Below are 19,218 nucleotides of genomic sequence, written 5' to 3'. Positions count from 1 at the left end.
CGGACTATGGAGTGTCAGCGAGCGTACGTGGTGTAGTAAAAGCCGTACCTGCGCGACGCCCACATTGACAATGAGTGCAAACAGCTGATCCAAGGTTACTCCGCCTACACACCTCAGTTCTTATGTCTACGTACTACATTCGAAGTACGTTTGTAGAAATTTTATATCAGGTGCGGACATTTGCGCGTGCCGTATTGTCGTATGCGATATATTCTTAGATTTCGCAATGAATTTGATTTGTTCTTTATTGCAATTGCTAAATCGCATGTATCAGCAGCAACGTATCCGCGATTTGAATTTTCGTGAGCGGTTTGTTGCAGAGTGCCATTGAGATCGAACTATTGGTTATCATTTCTTAATTTCCTTTACTCAATATGGGTGTAAAGTTCGGAACGGATATTTTCACGTGCCAAGTGATAATTCGCAATACAGTATTTTCGATTATTGATTTCCTGCTCGCATGTATTCAGCGTGATTGTTCTTATTACATACAATTTGTACTAGTTCTGATCGGTTGGTTTTCTATGAGCCATAACTTTTTGAACGGGCATTTGAACGCAAATATAATCATTTTGGGGTCCACTAATTTTCTGGACGAGTTATTATAAAAATTGTATTGCAAATTCATCAATTCAAACTACAAATTTTGATGAAAACTCTCGTCCAGTTTGCGAAACAAGGATATTCGTATAATTGAACCTGTTTATGTTTTCACACGTAATCAGGTGAATATTCTGGACCCGTATGGACACGTCGTTTTTTTTTTCTCAGTTGTATTCCTCGTCAAAGATACAATATAATTACATAATCGGAAATGCAACCCGTGGTCGTTCAAGATTTACGTGAGATCTCGACAGGCAATAAAAAGTTACCCCGAGTATAAGCTAGATTTTATCAAGGTTCGAATCCTTGTCAACGCTTTGGAATCGGAGTGGTGAAGAAGGGAAGAAAAGAAGAAGATGCACGTACGGTGTATTTGCGTTTTCACTGTAACTATAATGTCATTACTGTCGCGTTATTTCGTAACGTACAACGTACATACATAAAATATGTAGGTATATCATAATGTTAGCAAGCACAAATGCGACAGCTACAGCACTATATGGGGCTATTACTTATTATATTACTATAAGAATAAAACTACGGTTGAGAAGTATGAGGAGGCGAAGGTCACTTGTACTTGAAATAAGAACGCCATTCGTAATCAACGCCATTGCGTATACCTCGTGAGTTTTCCTGCGACGATGTCATACCTCGACTCGACAAATACGTGAGTATACGACTAATATGACACCACACGCAACATCTCCACAATTGATCTGCATACACGGTAACAAGTCACACACATCGGAGGGCCAAGATATATCATACGCCTAATATACCCATACACGTTCGGCCATGCAAGTCAACGGAAGCTTCGTGGTAAGACAGATGGTATTTGAGGACTCGTTGATTGTGAATACGTACCTACTTAGCATATGTGCGTAAGCGATATCAATGCCGTTTCTCATTGAATGAGTGAGGCCGTTATACTTTTGATGGGAAACATAACGCGTCAATATTATATAGGGGTCGGAAAAAAATACGGCCGCACATTCGTTCGCGAGACCGGACACTCCCATTATACCGCTAGCTCTAGTGGTGGCACGTCTCATGTTGTTGGCTTAGTTTTTATTGTTAAATTAGCATGTGATCTGAATGCGAAGCAACTATCGAGTAGGTGAAGATGAAGAGAGTGTTTTGCTGAATGGAGAAAGAATATTAACCTCAACGTGGATCACGTTCATATAGTGCACTTGTTATCCAACAGCATATTATATTTAATAAATTGAAGATACAAGATTTTTAAATATGCCTACTTCTTGCGTGATAGTATAAAGGTTGATGTGGTTATGAATTACGTAGCAGCCTTCTCCTGCAGTAAAATGATGAAGCTTATTGCCATATACATGTCCGAATACGGGCCGACCTCTCAATAAGAACGCGAAAGACCCCGAGGGGAAGAGTTTTTCCTCGAATTCTAGACCCCCACCATGCGCGTGCTTCTCCTCGCTCACCGACTCTCTCGTCTCTCTCTCTCTCTCTCTCTCTCTCTCTGAGAGTTCTCTGGCTTCATATTTTTACCCTAGAACCTCGATCCGTGCCACTCTGGCGATTTTTTGGCGATATTGTCACACATATTGGAAGACTCTAATTTTTTCAGCAAAAAAAGTCTCCTTTTTGAATAAAAAAAATAATTTCTTCCTTTTTTGGTAAAAAGTCAGCGTTACCGTAACGTAAAATTTTTTCAACAATTCCTCTCAAAAGCTAACAAAAAACTACAACTTTTATGTGCAGTCATTTTTTTCAGTTAGTTCAAGTTTCCGAGACATATTCATTTGAAAAAAAAACGGCAATTTCTCGAAGAATGAATTAAAAAATCTGAAAAATTCGCATAGAGTATCTTTTAGTAATTTTTTGATACAACCAATTATGGGGCAGATCTGAGATAGTCGAAAAAAAAGTGGCCGAGTTGACGGAGAATCCCTCATATAATGACTGGACTACGCGAATAATTTCAGCTTTGAGGTTGAGTCGGAATGGGGTAGGTGCGCCAATGAGAAACTGGGGGAGCGTTCCTTATTACGGGCGTTCTTATCGAGAGGTTGGACTGTATGCGTAGGAAAAATATTTTCCAACGTCAGCTCACTTGGAGTTTTTTTTTTAGGATTGAAAATGCTCCTACAATGCACGGAGTACTGTCTAGGCTGGAGCCCCCCGTATATGGGGGTTCTAACAGAGATTTCACACGAAAACGACCGCGTTGTGATTGGTCGAGCGCTTGCCCCAACAGTCATCCAATGATTGTGATCGGTGCGCCGGCGATGCTGCCTTGTCAACGCTAGATCGACCCTGTATGAGATAAATGCGAGAGTCAGTTTATTCTAATGTTAGTATCCCTGCTGAATGCAGTGAAGTAAGGACGAATTTTGCAACAATTATGAATTCTGATAACGATGTTGAAAAAATATTCCCCTACCCCCCCATCGCCGGCACTATTATAAGAGCGGACTGGATTTCCCAATTCGAGGTTAATAACAATCGAAAACATGAAGTCTATCGAATCCGTAAATCTATCCGTGACTTCGTCGTAGGGTGTAATTATGGACGCGTCTGCGCGGGATGAATAAACACTTTAATTTTTTGAATCGTTGATTTCACTACTGTGTTTCATCGACATACAAATAGATATACATCTATGTTCCTTGTTAATTAATGGAAGATAAAAATATTTGATGTTATGTTTATCTTAAATGTTTGATTCGTGTTTATGCCGATTTTGTTACCGGTATAAAGTATAAATATGTCTGTATCCCTCGGAAATTTTTCGAGAAACCTTCCGGCAAACGAAAGTAATGTGTGGCGGTATATGTATAGGTTCGACATCGTCCAGTACTACTCGTTTGTATTATTACGTTATTATCAGAGCAGCCAACTGTGTCACATACATCTGAGATGGTAGCTTATAGGGTCGACGAATACGTGGAGATGCTCCTCATTTACGCCCGTATCAATATTGACGTTGCTTCAATACGATCCGCCCGATCACTTGTCAGATTGACTGCGGGGCGGCGCCTATTGAACACTTAAGCTCCTCCTACTCTCGGGGTTTTCACCTAATCACCCTGTATAATTCAATTAAAGGCACCTGTATGGTATTCGGATGAAGCGACGTTGTTGCAGCATCGAGGGCGTCACGCGCGATTCGCAAAATGGAAAGAGCCTTGATCAGAAACAATATTTGTTATTGGCAAACGTTCCAACTTAAATATTTGCCAACCCTGTGCTTCGATTGAAGAACTGTTGCTAAGCACATAGAACTAATCCAAACGGAAGAGTTTCGTCAGAATCCAGAACAATGATCAGACTTGAGGCACGCTGTTTCCGTAGCAGCAGGGGTGGTGCAATTTTTCTAATAAGAAATTCGTCGTATTTTTTACTATAGAAAGAATTCTTTTACAAAAATTTACGTATACAAGAACGTTGTATTACGCTCAATGAACCAAAGTTGAACGTAATAACTATGAATTTTCTATTCAGAGAATAACGGTGCGTCTCACTTGTCGATATATGTCGCAGATAATTGTTATTCCAGAGTTTAGCGCAAATATGCCAATTTTGTCATCTCAATTAGCTCAATTCTGCAATTTGACCACGTGCTTCAGCTTTTCCGGAAATGAATTTGAGTTACGGAACTGCAAAACTTGTCACCCCGTATACTTTTCGTGCAGGGTCATGTTATTTGTCACCATTAGTATGGGAATTAAACTGTTGCTTATTACTATAGTTGTAGGGATTAATAATAACGCACGGTACGCGTATATTACTGAGCACGTACTGTATCGGCATTTTTCAAAATATGCACACATAGATATATAGCTAACGAGACCACACGTCGTGCGCCACAGTGACAAAAATAGTTATAGTCGCCTTTCCCATTCACAAAATCAACGTGCTGTTTGTCGACGTACGATAATCATATCTATCGAAAAATTTTCCGGTCGATTATTAGTGCGTGTATACAGCTAATTATTCGATTCAGCTCGTTTGGGTTCGCATACTTTTGTGCAATGTTTACGCGAGGGGAAATAAACTACGTTTGTGATTTCTTTCTAATTAACTAGATTAATCTATGATACCGATACTATTACACACGAACTGGTGCTGGACCGATTACGGTCGGATTTTCACAGATGTCTTCTTTATAATCCTCCGAGTGACATTTGCCTAGCATCGTCACTCTGGTACGCTAAATGATTGAGTGATATGCAATAATAGCGATTCCTTGAGTTGTTTGCGTCGTCGTCGCACGGAGCAGCTCGGTCTCCCTCGATTCGCTCTCAGCTCGGTAGAGTGAGTGACAGTGCCGGGATGACGCGACGGAGTTGTTTTCGACGCTGCAGATCGTGCGACCATTTACGAAGTACATATTCATATTCCAGGGCGAAGCTCCTGATTATGCATATGAATACAAGAATCGCATGTTAATTCCTCCGGTGATACGGCATATGAGTTTTTTCCTTTTCTTCATTTAGAATCCTAAATAGTTCGTCGTCAGTAGACATTATACATATACTATTTCTGCTTCTTCGCTCTATAAAACGTGTTGGGACTTTTCATCATTCCACCGTAGGTATAGAAGCAAATCAATTGATGCGATAAAAAACAAGCCGTATAAATGTTATCCTTCGCGGTACTTTTCATGGTTATACAAACCAATTCCCTTACTGAAATTACCACCAAGTGTAATCACTACATATCCTTTGTCGTTGATATTTTCTTTTTATCATAATACGGTTTCTTCATTTTTTATGAAATCGTTTGTTATTGTATGATTTTATTTGTTTTACAACAATTTGTGCAAAATTTTCTATAAACGTCGTGTCAAGCGTGACGGTTTCCTTCAAGTTTTATGAATTTTTCTCGATAGCGGAGTAACTATACCGTCAAATGTAATAAGACATGGCAATTTTTTATGCTCTTAATTTGAATGTAAAGTCGTGTATAATTTGGATGTTTTCACGCAACCGTTTCCGAAAACATCGCAGGAGTTTGTCAAAAATTGAAATTAAGCTTATGTCAGTAAACGGTGCAAGACAATTTTTCACGACCATCGTTCGAATATGAAATTGTTTGAATTTCAGATTTATCAACCAAACGTTTTTGAGATCGTCGCGGGTGTTTGTCGGGATCGACAGACAGACTGATATTGATATAAGTCTGTTTTTCGAACATCAGAGGTTCGAAAACGTAGGGATTCATTGAAATTAGTTTGCGACCGAAACCAATACTTGGCTTATATCACCCTGGGTGATGATAAGTGTAAAGGCTACAAACAGTTTCATCGATCAGTTCGTTAATTGGACTTAAAATACATAAAAAAAAAAAAAAAAAAAAAGCGAGGCGACTCGGTTGGTAACTGCAGGACTGTTGGTTCGCCTCACTGACAATACGTCCGTTCGCCTCTTTTTCCATGGCCGGTGAAAACCCATGCATCGCGAACGGGTACGGCGTACAATGCTTACATTTCGTATTTACCTATAGCCTTACGCAGCCCTGCGGTAAAAACAACAGCAAACTATCTTTGACACGAGAACTGCAGTCAAGTGGGGAGGTAGACTTGCTCATCCAGTATCGTTAAGAAATTGCCGGGGAATTAAAATATACAAAACTGGTGAAAGTTTTCGTGTAAGGTGCTTACCTTTGTTCGGAAATCCAGAAACTCCTTTCATCCGCCAGTGGTGGTCTCTGGCTGGGAGCGATCTACCGCCGGTGATAACGATGTAGGTATGTATCTATATTCGTGTATGTCTACAATTATAAACGTTTAGAGATGAACTTTATTCTAGCCGCTGAACAATGTCCATTCTTACGAAGCGAGCAATTTTGTTTTCTACATCATACGATTAGGGTCATACTTTATGCATCGTTAGTATTGAAACCTGTAGAATTTAATTCAAACATTTTATCAATTTTTTATTATCTAAATTAGTTTATCACAGCGCACAGCGCGCTAGACCATCGGATATGATTTATTTATATGCACGCGTGCGCAACAACCATGGGATGATAATATCGCAAAAGCTGGTTGTTTCAAACTACACCAGTTGTTATTGTTGAGCTACTCGGGGCTTACGATGAGTTTAGCTGTACTACGAGAAATAGGGTGACGAGGTTCTATAGTTTCGATTCCCAAACAACAGATTATAAACAAAGGTGAAGCTGGATTAGCACGTACGTACGAATGCATGCATGTATGCATGAGTATGGTTACGTTTGTCACAGACAGTATTCGCATATAACCGATGCATCAAAGCAAAGTTAACGTCTCGTTAGAAGATTGAGGACCCGGAGCTTTATAGAAAACTATCAAACATCGGCTTCCATGATCAACGGTACACAACTCTTTTATTATCGTTCAAGTATACACGCCGCGTAGCGCTGTGCATACACCTACATGTCCGCACTCCCACACACGCTTACACACGAAGTCACGTCACTACGCGCAAATCCGGACATGAATGCATAGTAGGCACAATGCGGTTATGCATGACGTGTATGTACATATACATACATACATACATACATGCGTATCTTATACAATTGCTGATATTAACGGATGACAGACAGCGGAAAAGCTAAAACGAAGGAAACAAGCGAATGATACTGAGGACATAAAAATTCACTCCGCACCTCACGTGATTTCCTCAAATTTTCCTCTACTCTGTTTTATTTTACACGGCAAGATAGCGACGGAATTTCGAGCGATACCCGCAAATCGGGACACGCTGCACTGGGTCGAAACGGTATGAGGTGGGGGCGGGACAGTGGAAGGGAAATGGGGAGGGAGCTCTATTCTATCTCTCTGTTGCCCCTGTTTTCGATCTACCGAGCTAGGAGCCCGACAAATTGACAAACTTGAGGAGACTTGCGCTGGCAGAGACTAGAGCTAGGAATTTGATAGCGGTAGACATCCTCGATTCAACTTCGGCGTGTGCCGAACGCGTGCGTGCAGCGTAGCGGGACGTCGACAAGTTGCCTTGCGTAACACTGACGAATCGACGGACGGACCGACCGACCGACCGACCGACCGACCGATCGACCGACCGACCGACCAACCAAGACGGACAGCTGACTGATAATGCCAAGCCAAGTTAACGACAGGCGGGTAGCCCGTAGTCGACCGAGAGAGAGAGAGGGAACAAATGTTTTATCACTTCATTCACTGTCACAGTATTAAACGAGATGTCGTGGAGACGACGGCGTACAAGTTAGGACTGCAGTTCGACACGGCTGAAGCTCCCGAACAAACACTCGTAAAAACCACCTCAAAAAATAGAAAACTGACTCGAAATACAATCTGGTAACATGGAGTCAGCCGAGAGCGGCGTTCTGTACTTTCTGTGTGGCCCGCAGAAGTATGTAGTTCAATGAGTTGCCGCTCTACCATTGGCGCCACTCTCGATCCACACGCAGGCGTTAGAGACCCCTTGAGAGGGAGCTGCGTAATGCGCCACCGTCAGATATCGAACCACAAGTAACGTGTTTGTCGTAATTACACCAAGGTATATGTGTGGCACGGTTAGGTTTATGCTCCCATCATTGGATTCGGTCATGACAGCTCGAGTTCGTGCAGCCAATGAGAAAGAATTAATGCGTTGGACGACACTCTTGGACCTCGGGAATTTAGCCTTAGACCGCTGCAAACCTGAGTTCGAACACGTCCATTAAATATGTCTAGCAATAAATGGTAAAAGAATATTCTTGGTACGGTGTGTTCAAAATGGGCTTATTAAACGTCTAAGATTACAGCCACCGGGCGGCGTATAACTTTCATCTTTCTCGCGGCTAAAAGAGCGGCGGTTCACGTAAAACTCCGACAAACCACCCCTTGTGTGTGATCTATGATCAGCCGGTGTCCGGGTATCCCTGGTTGTGTTCGACGGTCTCTCTTTTTTAATGAATTCCTTCAAATTGATAGGAGCACACGCGCAGAATGTACTTCCTGCTGCGCGAGACCGGCACATGCGCAAATTATCACAATGAGAATATAACCTCAAAACCTGGTAAAATGTGACAACAAGTTATGTGTTTTACCATAACTTGTTGCATTTAAGACATCTTTTGTTCTGGGTATAAAGAAAAATCTACAGTAAATACAATGCCGACAGTGTTTGACACGTGGTTTGACCAATTTACCCAGGTTTTGAGGTATATTCTCATTGTAATAATTTGCGCATGTGCCGGTCTCGCGCAGCAGGAAATACGTTCTGCGCGTGCTCTCCTATCATTTTGAAGGAATTCATGAAAAAGAAGAGACCGTCGAACACGGCCCTTGGGTGCCTAGTATAAGGGTGTATTCCGAAATATACTTGCAGTACTACAAGTACTGGCAACCGCGTTCGCGACAGCTTACAGTCGCCAGTCAGAGGCGTCACAAAATTTGTGACGTTGTTGACTGAGACTACTGTGGTCTGGGATGTGAGCACGGAGCATTAAAGAGGAGCACAATCTCTGACTACGAATATCGTACCTTTTTTCATATAGCACCCAGGTGGCGTTCCAATCGCTCCAGTCCCTCAGCGTCCGGCATAGCGGCCATGTTGAAGACAATTTGGAAATGGGGGTTTCCGCGGTGGCGTTAGAGGCACGGAGCCACGGAGCATTTAAGGTATATATTTTCCGTCAAGCGCCTACGTCATAGTCTAATTTTAGTAGATGATTTTCAACAAATTTCTCATTGCATGGACCGTTATGTTCAATTTGGTTGGCTTTATATATAAATCGCGTAGACTTCATTTCCGGGTTTGTATTTTCCGCCTACTACGGATACTGAGGGTCCGGCCCGATCACAGCGCTACCTCTCGGCAGATTTTTTTGAACCGCTTTTCGACTCGATACCCAACAAAGATTGTGCTCCTACGTGAGGCAGTCACAGTATTTGCACTGATCTCTGTAGGAGAACAACAAAATGTGATCCAAAACTCGTGATTTCTGCTTCGAACTAGAGATCACATCGCCATTGGGTGAAATCAACGTGATCCGCAGTTCATCCTTTATGTCGTTGACCGAAACCATACGTACGCCTATGGGGTGAAAATTGCAAAGCAGTCGCCCTTCACTTCGCCTTCAACAATGGACGTAACCAATTAAACGCGCTGTCGCTTAGCTCCATCCAGTATCAGTCCCACGTGCAGCTGCAGTGTGCGTCGGAGTGTTTCTTTACGTCCGTGCGTTCATTTATTGTTTAGACCGGGTCATCGCGTGACGTCAAAATTGCAATCAGATTCAAGTGTACAAAATACATGAGTAGTATCAAAGATCCTTGAAATACAATCCGCTTCTCTTTCAAATATACACTAATAAATCACCACACGTAAGTAGAATAATTTATAATATATGATTCTCAAAAAGCACCTCGTGTGTGAAAATTCTGTCCGAAATATAATAGAGTGGTAACAGAAATGAAAAAAAGCTTGCTAAACATAGACCATATGAATTCAAGCCAATTTAAGTTTTATGTTATGGACCATCCAAAAAGTGCTTTCGATCAATTTAATTTTGAAATTACGGTTCAGTATTAGTGCCACGTACCGTGTAGCTGCAATGTGCGTCGATGTGTTTCTTTACATCCGCGCGTTCACTTAGGCCGGGTTATCGTGTGACATTAAAATTGCAACGCTACGACTTAGATAATTTCTGTACACGTGCCTGCACTTCTGGTCTCCAAAACGTCACTTTTCCTCGTGCGGCAATTATTAATGCATGCTACACCTGCCAACTTATAAATCTGATGCAATCGGTTTCAACTGAACGAAATACGTGACTACTAGGTAGATTAAAGATCCTCAAGTTGCAATCCAGTTCTCTTTCAAATATACACCAATAAATCACCACATGTAAGTAAAAGATTCAGATTAAGGCTCCGTTATTACCATACACAACTCGATACATCTTACGCGACAAATCTGCTACGTTTTTCTCGGCAAACGTAACTCGTAAAAATAAATTTTCAACTCCGACTCGGTGCGTATCGTTTCTGTCAATATAGTCCAGTCAAATTATAAAAAAATAAAAACATTCATCGGTAAAAATCTGGATTTTGATATACTAGCTTATTAATAAGGCTTGCGTATAGACGGAATAAATTGCGTCATCGATACCTGTTGCGCTCGAGCCGCCATCTTGGAAAAAAGGTGTACTCGTAGTTTTTCGCCTGTCACTCGAGAACTGTTAATGATATCGGAGAAGTGGTTCAAATAAAAAAGATAACTTATTAAAAAGCCTGCATACATTTTTTCTCCATCTCTAATACTTTAAATATTGCTGGCAAAGAAAGATGTTTCATCTGTGAGGGCAGCCTTGCAATTAAAGGAACAATCACTGTCAAGGAGAGATGACTGAATACTTTTAGAAAAGCAAATGACCGAAGAGGGGATGGTGAAAAAAAAAAAATTGGAGGAACTGTGTGGAGTGACGGTACATGTTCCGTGCAGAAAGGAATAGACTTGGGAAAATGGCATTTTTTTTTCATTATATAAACAATCTCCTAATCAAGCAGTACCGAGTGCTTCGCGAATAAAATCGAAGCTTTGGTCATGTGTACTGAGTTTTGAATTTTAAAATGCGCGTTTCTATAGCGCAGAAATAATAGATTCAACATTTTATGAGCCCTGCCTGCAGTACGCTTTCTTTGACAAACGAGTTACGAACGTTGTGCACTTTGTTACGATTATTGGCATGCTTTTTCTTCTGCCGCTCATAAATTATCGAATCTATTATTTCTGTGCAATAGAAACACGCATTTTTTAATTCAAAACTTGGTACAGATGAACTAACTTGTCTAAAATACATTGTCCTACTATTTGGAGCGTACTAAAAATCTATATCTCCGATATCATTAATAGTTCCCGAGATACGGCTGAAAAATTAAGAATGTGTACCTTCATTCCAAGATGGCGGCTCGAGCGCAACGGGCATCGAGTACGCAATTTAGTATGTTTATCCAGAAGCCTTAATAAGCTTGTATACGAAACTCCGTATTTTTACCGGTTAATGTTCTTATTTCTTTGAATTTGTCTGAACTATAAGTCGTCGCGTTGGACCAAGTCCGTTAAGTTTTTCCACGGCTTGATGACTGGATAAGAACGATGTCGTAAGTGCAGCATCAAACTGTTCTTTTGTCATTGTCAGATAGCCAGTAGTACCCGGATACTGCCCATACCCATTACTTGCCTGATCGTGAGGCGTTGCGGGGATAAATTTCACATTTATTGAATATTGGTGAACTGTTATACGGAATACAACAGTATATTGTGTATCACGTACGAGAAGTAGGTCTTTTTTGGCCCGCGTTTACTCTCTAAATTAAAATTAGTGAAAGTGCACTAATTCCGAGGTGTAAATATATCGCTGGAAAAAATTGGAAGTGCGTGTATACTGATGATTCATTGATTTTTGACTGATATTTCACTGATTATCTGTGCATACACATTGATTTTTTCCATGCGGTGCACTTATAACTCATTAATATTTAAAGAGTAGAGTTTGCATTATGAGTAGCAGGCCGCAAAAGCACGAGTGAAGCGAATCGGAGATGAGTAATGCAAATACACGAGGGCAAAAAGGTGCCCTCCCTCGTGATGTACACCTTATTATTTGCAACATATGTATGGATTTTAAGTTTATTTTTTAATTGAAAATTCGGGGCCAAGGGAGACGTTTTGAGATACGGCGCACCATGTGCTTATTGAATTGAGTAATGAATTGAATGTATACTTTAATTGGCAAAAAAGTTTGGAACGGTACTTTATCGCCCTGGAAAGTCGTCGGGAATGTACTTTATCACCCGCTGTCGATTTTTATTGCCCAACGGTCGTAAGAAGGTTCCTTTGGCCCGCGTTTCAGATGGAAGAATCTCGAAAGTTGTGCACGTGTTACAAAAAAGTACTGTACTGATCTAGACTTTCAATATTCGATAGAATTGGATCCTCAGAATATATGATTCAGAGGCCGATGTATTGGAACAGTCACCTTCCAGTGGATTTGATGCCCTTAATACGATTGATCAGCGTCATGAAAACTATCATCTGGCACAGTCGCGTTAGTATACGTTGTATTGGTGTATACCGATGGCTCGGTGGCCATTTATTTCATTGCATATCTCTTTCTTTCTTTGTCCCAACAACTATTTGAATAACTGGCCACAAGTAGTATATTGCGTATCTAAGGCATAAAGCGAGCGATTGACGTGAGTGCGATTTTCAGGAGGTCGTGGTACTCGAAGGGTCGCCGGGGCACAACGGAGACTCACACGCGGGTGTGTTACTGAGCCTAGTCCTAACAAAAATATAATTCATTTGATGTTAAAAGTCTTTTCATGCGAGTAAACAGATAAATGTCTAATTGGCGGCTAGGTGGTCTAGTGGAGTAAGGCTCCGGTCAAGCATCTCTAGTCGCCAGGTTCGATTCCTGGCTCCGTTGTTAATTTTTCGAAATCACCAATTTTTCGAATTTACATTCTTTCAATAAATGTCTAATGTTTGCTAATTTCAAAAAAAATCGGAAAACTTTCACGGAGGCCTGTCTTGCCCGCTTTTTTCTTATACGTTATGGCGGCATCTGACTTTAATTGTAAACCGGTATTGATAGTCGGTCGTTATTTTTGAACCTCCACGAAAAAATAAAAAAATTGTTTCACGTGCCAAAAAATCCAGACAATGTATTCGTGCAATCAGTGGTAATTTAAACTATGGAAATACATTTTTTGATAACTATGAATCTCCAGCAGCTTTCCCGTGATTTTCGTTAACAGGCCATTAAAATTGGCTTGATTTGCGCAATAACTATTTTCAGTTTTTTAAGTTTGGAAAAGGTTCATAGATTATTGTGAAAGTTACGTGTCTTTAATGTTACATGATCCGTTCTCTGGAAATTAGGTAGTCTTAGAATTCACACACATACCTTATAACCCTGATTTTACTATTTTTGTTATCTTGATAGTCTATTTCGTCGAAAATTCTATCTTCGTACCTAAGGACTCTTCAAAAATTTTAATCTGTTTTTCTTTACATTAATAAAAGTAATTGAATCCCGCAGTAAGACCCATCTTTTAGAAATGTGTGGAATCTGGGCTGTATTCGGCTCCAACAAGGCTGCCATCCAACATGTTGGGGGTAGCTTTACTAAAATTAGCCACCGAGGGCCAGATGCGATGAGAATTGAATCCAACAGTATAATTAAGGTAGTGTCAATAAAATTTCAATCCTATATTTCTGTTATATATTATACTTGCACATCTTTTCCAACTTGCATTATTAACGGAGAAAAGTTGGAAAACCCGGAAAAACCGGAAAAATCAGCTATCTTCCAAAAATTACCAACTCCGTCATTTTTTAAGTTATAGCGCAGGCTCTCCGCGAGATAGTAGCGTTTGGTACTTTATGCATGCACAATCCAGGCGCTGTCGAATAATTTCTGCATGATTGCAATTATAATGTTTTTATGCACCATTTTGTAGGTTGCCTGGATGCCTGAAAAGTGGTCCGATTTCAATTTTCAAGTATCTATCAATCACTACTATCTTGCGCGGAGCCTGCGGTACAACTTAAAAAATGGCGGCGTTATCAATGTTTGAAAAAATGCTGATTTTTACAATTTTTCCGTCTTCTCTCCGTTAATACGATAATAATCCGCGGCGATCGAGTCGTTCCAGCGCTCAATTTCTACGGCTTTAGATTCTCTACGATTCGTCTATTCAGAGCATCAAGGTTGCTTCGTTAGTTTTATATTTACAAGCGAAAAACGAATAAAAAAACGATTTTTGTGCTTCTAAATGTTGATAAAAAAATTAACAAATACCAGTTGCGAGTGGTAAACAGAACAGAATATAACTAGGGACCATCTTTCGTGTAATGGCACAGTCGGTATCCTAACAGTACTTTTGTCACGCAAAAATCTCTACTGATTGGACTAATTATCGTATGGGGTAGAACCGCCCTTTTTGACCACTTCAATGCTACCTGTGGCCATCCATTGATCCATTTGGTACGAAACTTTATTGAATCAGCTTTAATCATTATTAAGATTGGTTTCCAAGCAATTGATTATCAAGAGTACTGTTTAACATTGTCTGCAGGGTACGTTTTTCTGATGATTTCAGTAATTGGATAGATTTATAGTACTAGAAACAAAGAAAACATGGAGACCAAAGGTGGTGCGTGGCGACAAACGGTGCTTCTGTACGCTAACATTATTACAAAAGACCTTTCGTGATCACTGCAACAATAACACAAATACTGTTATTTCAGAGTAGTCTGCTTGGGTTCCATAGGCTTGCCATCATTGATAGTCTCTATGGAATGCAACCTATGCGCCTCCACAAATACCCTCATCTTATTCTGTTGTGCAATGGTGAAATTTACAACTATCAAAAGGTGAGCACTCACCGACGAATTTATCCTGGTATTTATGGAATTTTTTCAGGATTCATTACACAGAATGAATTACATATCTGCATATATACCAATAATTTTATGAAATAGTTGATGGCTGCGATATCAATACTTCACTATTGTCGTTTAAATAAGTTTTAATATCTAACAGTTACAGGCACAGGATAAATATGAATACGAGACCTCATGCGACGTAGAGCCAATCCTGCACTCTTATCAAATCCATGGGTCAGATACCACTGTTCGTTCCTTAGATGGTGTTTTTGCATTCTGCTTATTGGATACGGAAAAAAAAAAGATACTAGTAGCCAGAGATCCGTACGGTGTCAGACCACTGTTTAAATTATACAGTGACAGCGGGATGCTTGCTCTGTGTTCTGAGAGTAAAGTACGTATATTTGCTTCGGGGTCGATAAAAGCGAATTTAACGTCAAAATTACAAAATTCCCTATGCAGAATACATTTTTCCCAAAAAGCTTTTAAAAAAAGAAAACATAACACGACAAAAAATTGAAAAAAAAATAAATAAAAACGAAGATGGAAGTAGAATCTCGGTACGTCCTCGTCGTCCGTTCCGGGTAACTCAAAGAGCGAGCTTCATCTAAGCGCATTTTGCACAAAATGTATTCCGCACATACAATTTTGACGTTAGTGTTCGTTTCGTCTTTTCCAAAAACCTTCGAGTGACAACTAAATCGAATCAATTTTCATATTCTTGATCAGCCATCTTTGAGGTTGTAACACTGAAAACGAAATCGCATTTGGGTGAACCAAAAAACCCCGGAGTGTGCATTCTGATCACTTTCACATTATCAATCCGCCATATCAGATCCGCTATTTTGAATTTGAAAAATTTCTCAGATCTGACCCCATTTTCAAAATTAGCTATCTCAAGAATGTCTATTTACCGAGTTTCAAGGAATGTGACTGCAAGGAAAAATGTATGCTTCGAAAGATTAACCGGTATCAGCAATTTGATAATTACAAACGATGCATGTGGAACGAATTGATTTTTCAGAAACAAAAATATTTGTCAAATAAATTCAAACGGTTTCTTTAGGGTCTTATGGGCTTGATGGAAACGATGAATGGGGATTCTGGAAAACTGGAGCCATTTCTCCCCGGTCATTACGAAGAGTACTCTATTTTGGAAAATGGGTCCGTTGAATTATCAAAAAGAGTACACTACCACAAGCCTGGCGATAAGCCAAGTTTTCACGTGTATGTGCCCTGGGAAAGTACGTTGACTTGTGAATAATTATTGTTTTTGGTACCCTTTTTAAGCAACCTCGTTCACAAATTCATTCTGCAATACAGGTTTGTGACATTCTAAGATTCTATAATATAATGAAGATATTGATGTATAGGACTAAGTTCACCTGATGTTTCTGAAAATATCCGAAGTCTTCTACACGGCGCGATTAAGAAACGTCTTATAGCTGACAGACGAATTGGTTGTTTATTATCTGGTGGCCTTGATTCAAGTCTAGTGGCTGCGTTAGTGACCAAACTGGCAAAGGAAAATAATTTTCCATACAAAATTCAAACCTTTTCAATTGGCATGGGAGAGAGTCCAGATGTTACAGCAGCCCGACAGGTAATGGCAGGAGTGATGACGTAATTACTACTTTGACCCTCAATCACTACACTGGTATGATTTCGGAACTGTAAAGTTTGTCGTCTTCTGTAACAATATGAAAGTCGGGTAGAAATCGTTGATCTCCATTACCTCCGATTTACAATCCAGATCTATTGTATAAGCAGGTAGCGTTGACTCGGCTGACGGTGCCGTTGGAAATAATTAATTTTAACCGAAGTTGTGCTATTTTGACAACACCATCTCCCATTTCCTACCAGTTAGTGTAGTGTCGACAATGATGGTACGCGATAGAAGTGTGGCAAATTAAGGGTTACATACGCGACTCATACGACATTGGTAATAGGTCGCAAATCATATTGGATCCGCTCATCATGAAATAAGCTTTACACAAGAGGACGTCGCCGAAGTTTTGGATGATGTTATTTACCTGCTAGAAACATGCGATATCACCACAGTCCGAGCTTCCATAGGGTAAGGTGGTACATCGAATCTGATGATAGTTTTTCACGCATACGGTATATTTCATCCAAGCTTTTGACATTTCCCGTATGGATGGACCAGTAATTTGTTTAATTATTCATTCGCGTAATTGAAATTATACAGTAGATGTACAGCGTCGAGTAGAGATATACATATGTATATAAAGATGCTCCGTCACAATCGTATTGGTGTTCTCTTGTCCACCACTATTTGGAATGATTGATCCGTTTCGCAAATTGATATTCAACTAAGCGATATCGGCGTAGTCAATCTAAAGTAGAGTTGGTATACAACAGAATATTGTCATTTTTCCTCAACCCGTCACCTTCTCTTGCCCGCGTACCAAATTCTGTAAGGTTAGCTTTGGCTAATTCTGTATATACCTTCAATCAACACTGATAGCACATACAGTTCTATAGAGAGGAATATGTTGATTACTTTACAGAATGTATCTGGTGTCAAGATATATCAAGCAGAATACCGACACGACGGTATTGTTCAGTGGCGAGGGAGCAGACGAAGTAGCACAAGGTTACATTTACTTTCGTGAAGCACCAAGTCCTAAAGACGCACACGATGAGTCCGCAAGGCTTTTGAACGATATATATTTGTACGACGGGCTACGAGCAGACAGAACTATCAGTGGCCATGGCCTTGAGTTGCGTGCACCATTTTTAGACTTGCAATTTACCAACTACTACCTGTCATTAGATGCTTCGACGAGGCAGCCGCAAGGTAGTGTTTAACAACTCTGACGCTAAACAGAATTTTCTTTCTTTTGATTTCCACAAGTTTATCAACCAAAGTTTTCAACACACTTCTTAAAACCAGAAAGTACAAGCATTTTAACGTTTCATTTAAATTGTCGTGGCTATTCTTCACGTAAAATGACTTCGGACAGAAAGTCAACGTCCCCATGGCGTTTCATACTACACTAAAATTACAATATGTCTGTGTGAATGTTTTTATAATCAGAGTATTATTTTTAAAATGTATGTATGATTAACGGCTACGAAATGCCCAGTAAACCATCTTTACCGCATCCTAAATATTTATGGGACGGTTTGTACATGTACATATACTTTCGCAGGTGGGGTTGAAAAATATTTGCTGCGGACGGCTTTTGACAACATGAACTTGTTACCCAAAAATATTCTATGGCGACACAAGGAAGCCTTTAGCGACGGTGTAGCTTCCATAAAAAAATCACTGTTCCAAGTCATCCAAGAAATTGTTGAAAAACGTGTAACAGACAACGAACTTGAGGAAGCAAAAGTTATATACCCCCACTGTACCCCAAAAACGAAAGAAGCTCTTTATTACAGGTAACAATTTGTGTTTGTCAAACAAATGGATGAAGAAACAGGTTAGGTGCCAATCAAGGAGCTTATATTTGGCGATGTTGAATGTGAACCTTTGTGATATTCCGATGAATCATTATAATTTTCTTTATACCTATAGGAAGGTATTCGAGACCCACTACAAAGGACAAGCAGAAAAGTTTGTTCCATATTTCTGGATGCCCCGATGGGTGCAAGGAGTTACTGATCCTTCAGCTAGGTTTATACCTCACTATGCGGCAGATGAGTAAAGGCAATAAATAGCACACGTCTCTGGGGAAAAATACCTGATGATGAGTTGAATTTATCCCTGCACCTTACATACATAATACATAGTGTATACTTATTATGATATTTACAATGAGTATGGTTCTAATTGAAATCATTTTTTTTTAAATGAATCTAGTCTACCAACTTCGGGTGTGTAGTTCCTGAGTGTAATTGCGCAGTCAATTCTAATCCTAGGTCCATTGAATGCTTGCATTTAATGTTCGAGCACCGATTAATGTGTTTCGAGCGAAATATCTATTGAATAATAGAGACGAGCTTTTCAACTGACCGTGGAACGGCTTGCAATGCCGTATGATACAAGAACTGCAGAGGAATGTAAAAATGTACATGCATGAATAGGGTAGCACAATCGGCGCCCGGGGCTCATGTCATCCGATTGCGGGAACGTGCGAGAGGGCTCGCTTAAATTTCAGTGATCTCCCTACTTGAAAAAGGGTGCATTTTCTCGGGCTCTAAAATGTTGTGGAAGCGAGCAGTGCAACGCTGTGACAGCGAAAAATGACCTGTAAAAATG

The 19,218-nt window shown here is 40.2% G+C and overlaps 2 protein-coding genes across 16 annotated transcripts in view; one reads left to right on the top strand and one right to left on the bottom strand.

Annotated features, from left to right (window-relative positions):
• LOC124302323 (dentin sialophosphoprotein) overlaps nt 1-6,351 on the bottom strand; it is a 74,704-nt gene extending 68,353 nt beyond the window's left edge. For all 4 annotated transcript variants that reach the window (XM_046758379.1, XM_046758380.1, XM_046758381.1 and 1 more), the window contains exon 1: nt 6,242-6,351. The gene's annotated coding sequence lies outside the window, so the exon portion shown is untranslated. The remainder of the gene's footprint in view (nt 1-6,241) is intronic.
• On the top strand, nt 6,212-18,699 carry LOC124302326 (asparagine synthetase [glutamine-hydrolyzing]). 12 transcript variants are annotated; one of them, XM_046758405.1, is made up of 11 exons: nt 9,484-9,916; nt 12,808-12,859; nt 13,639-13,783; nt 14,850-14,975; nt 15,145-15,381; nt 16,054-16,231; nt 16,361-16,590; nt 16,937-17,064; nt 17,519-17,808; nt 18,164-18,398; nt 18,535-18,699. In XM_046758405.1, the coding sequence occupies exons 3-11, from the start codon at nt 13,658-13,660 to the stop codon at nt 18,662-18,664; spliced, it is 1,680 nt and encodes a 559-aa protein (XP_046614361.1). In that variant the 5' UTR covers nt 9,484-9,916; nt 12,808-12,859; nt 13,639-13,657; the 3' UTR covers nt 18,665-18,699. The 12 variants fall into 12 exon arrangements, with proteins under 12 accessions (XP_046614358.1, XP_046614354.1, XP_046614353.1 ...); XM_046758404.1 differs by lacking the exon at nt 9,484-9,916 and adding an exon at nt 12,522-12,642; XM_046758402.1 differs by lacking the exons at nt 9,484-9,916; nt 12,808-12,859 and adding an exon at nt 6,212-6,327.
• The last annotated feature ends 519 nt before the right edge of the window (nt 18,700-19,218 follow it).

The sequence above is a fragment of the Neodiprion virginianus genome, chromosome 4 (assembly GCF_021901495.1).
Source record: "Neodiprion virginianus isolate iyNeoVirg1 chromosome 4, iyNeoVirg1.1, whole genome shotgun sequence".
In the NCBI taxonomy this organism is placed as follows: domain Eukaryota; kingdom Metazoa; phylum Arthropoda; class Insecta; order Hymenoptera; family Diprionidae; genus Neodiprion; species Neodiprion virginianus.
This window is presented reverse-complemented; position numbering and strand designations above follow the sequence as displayed.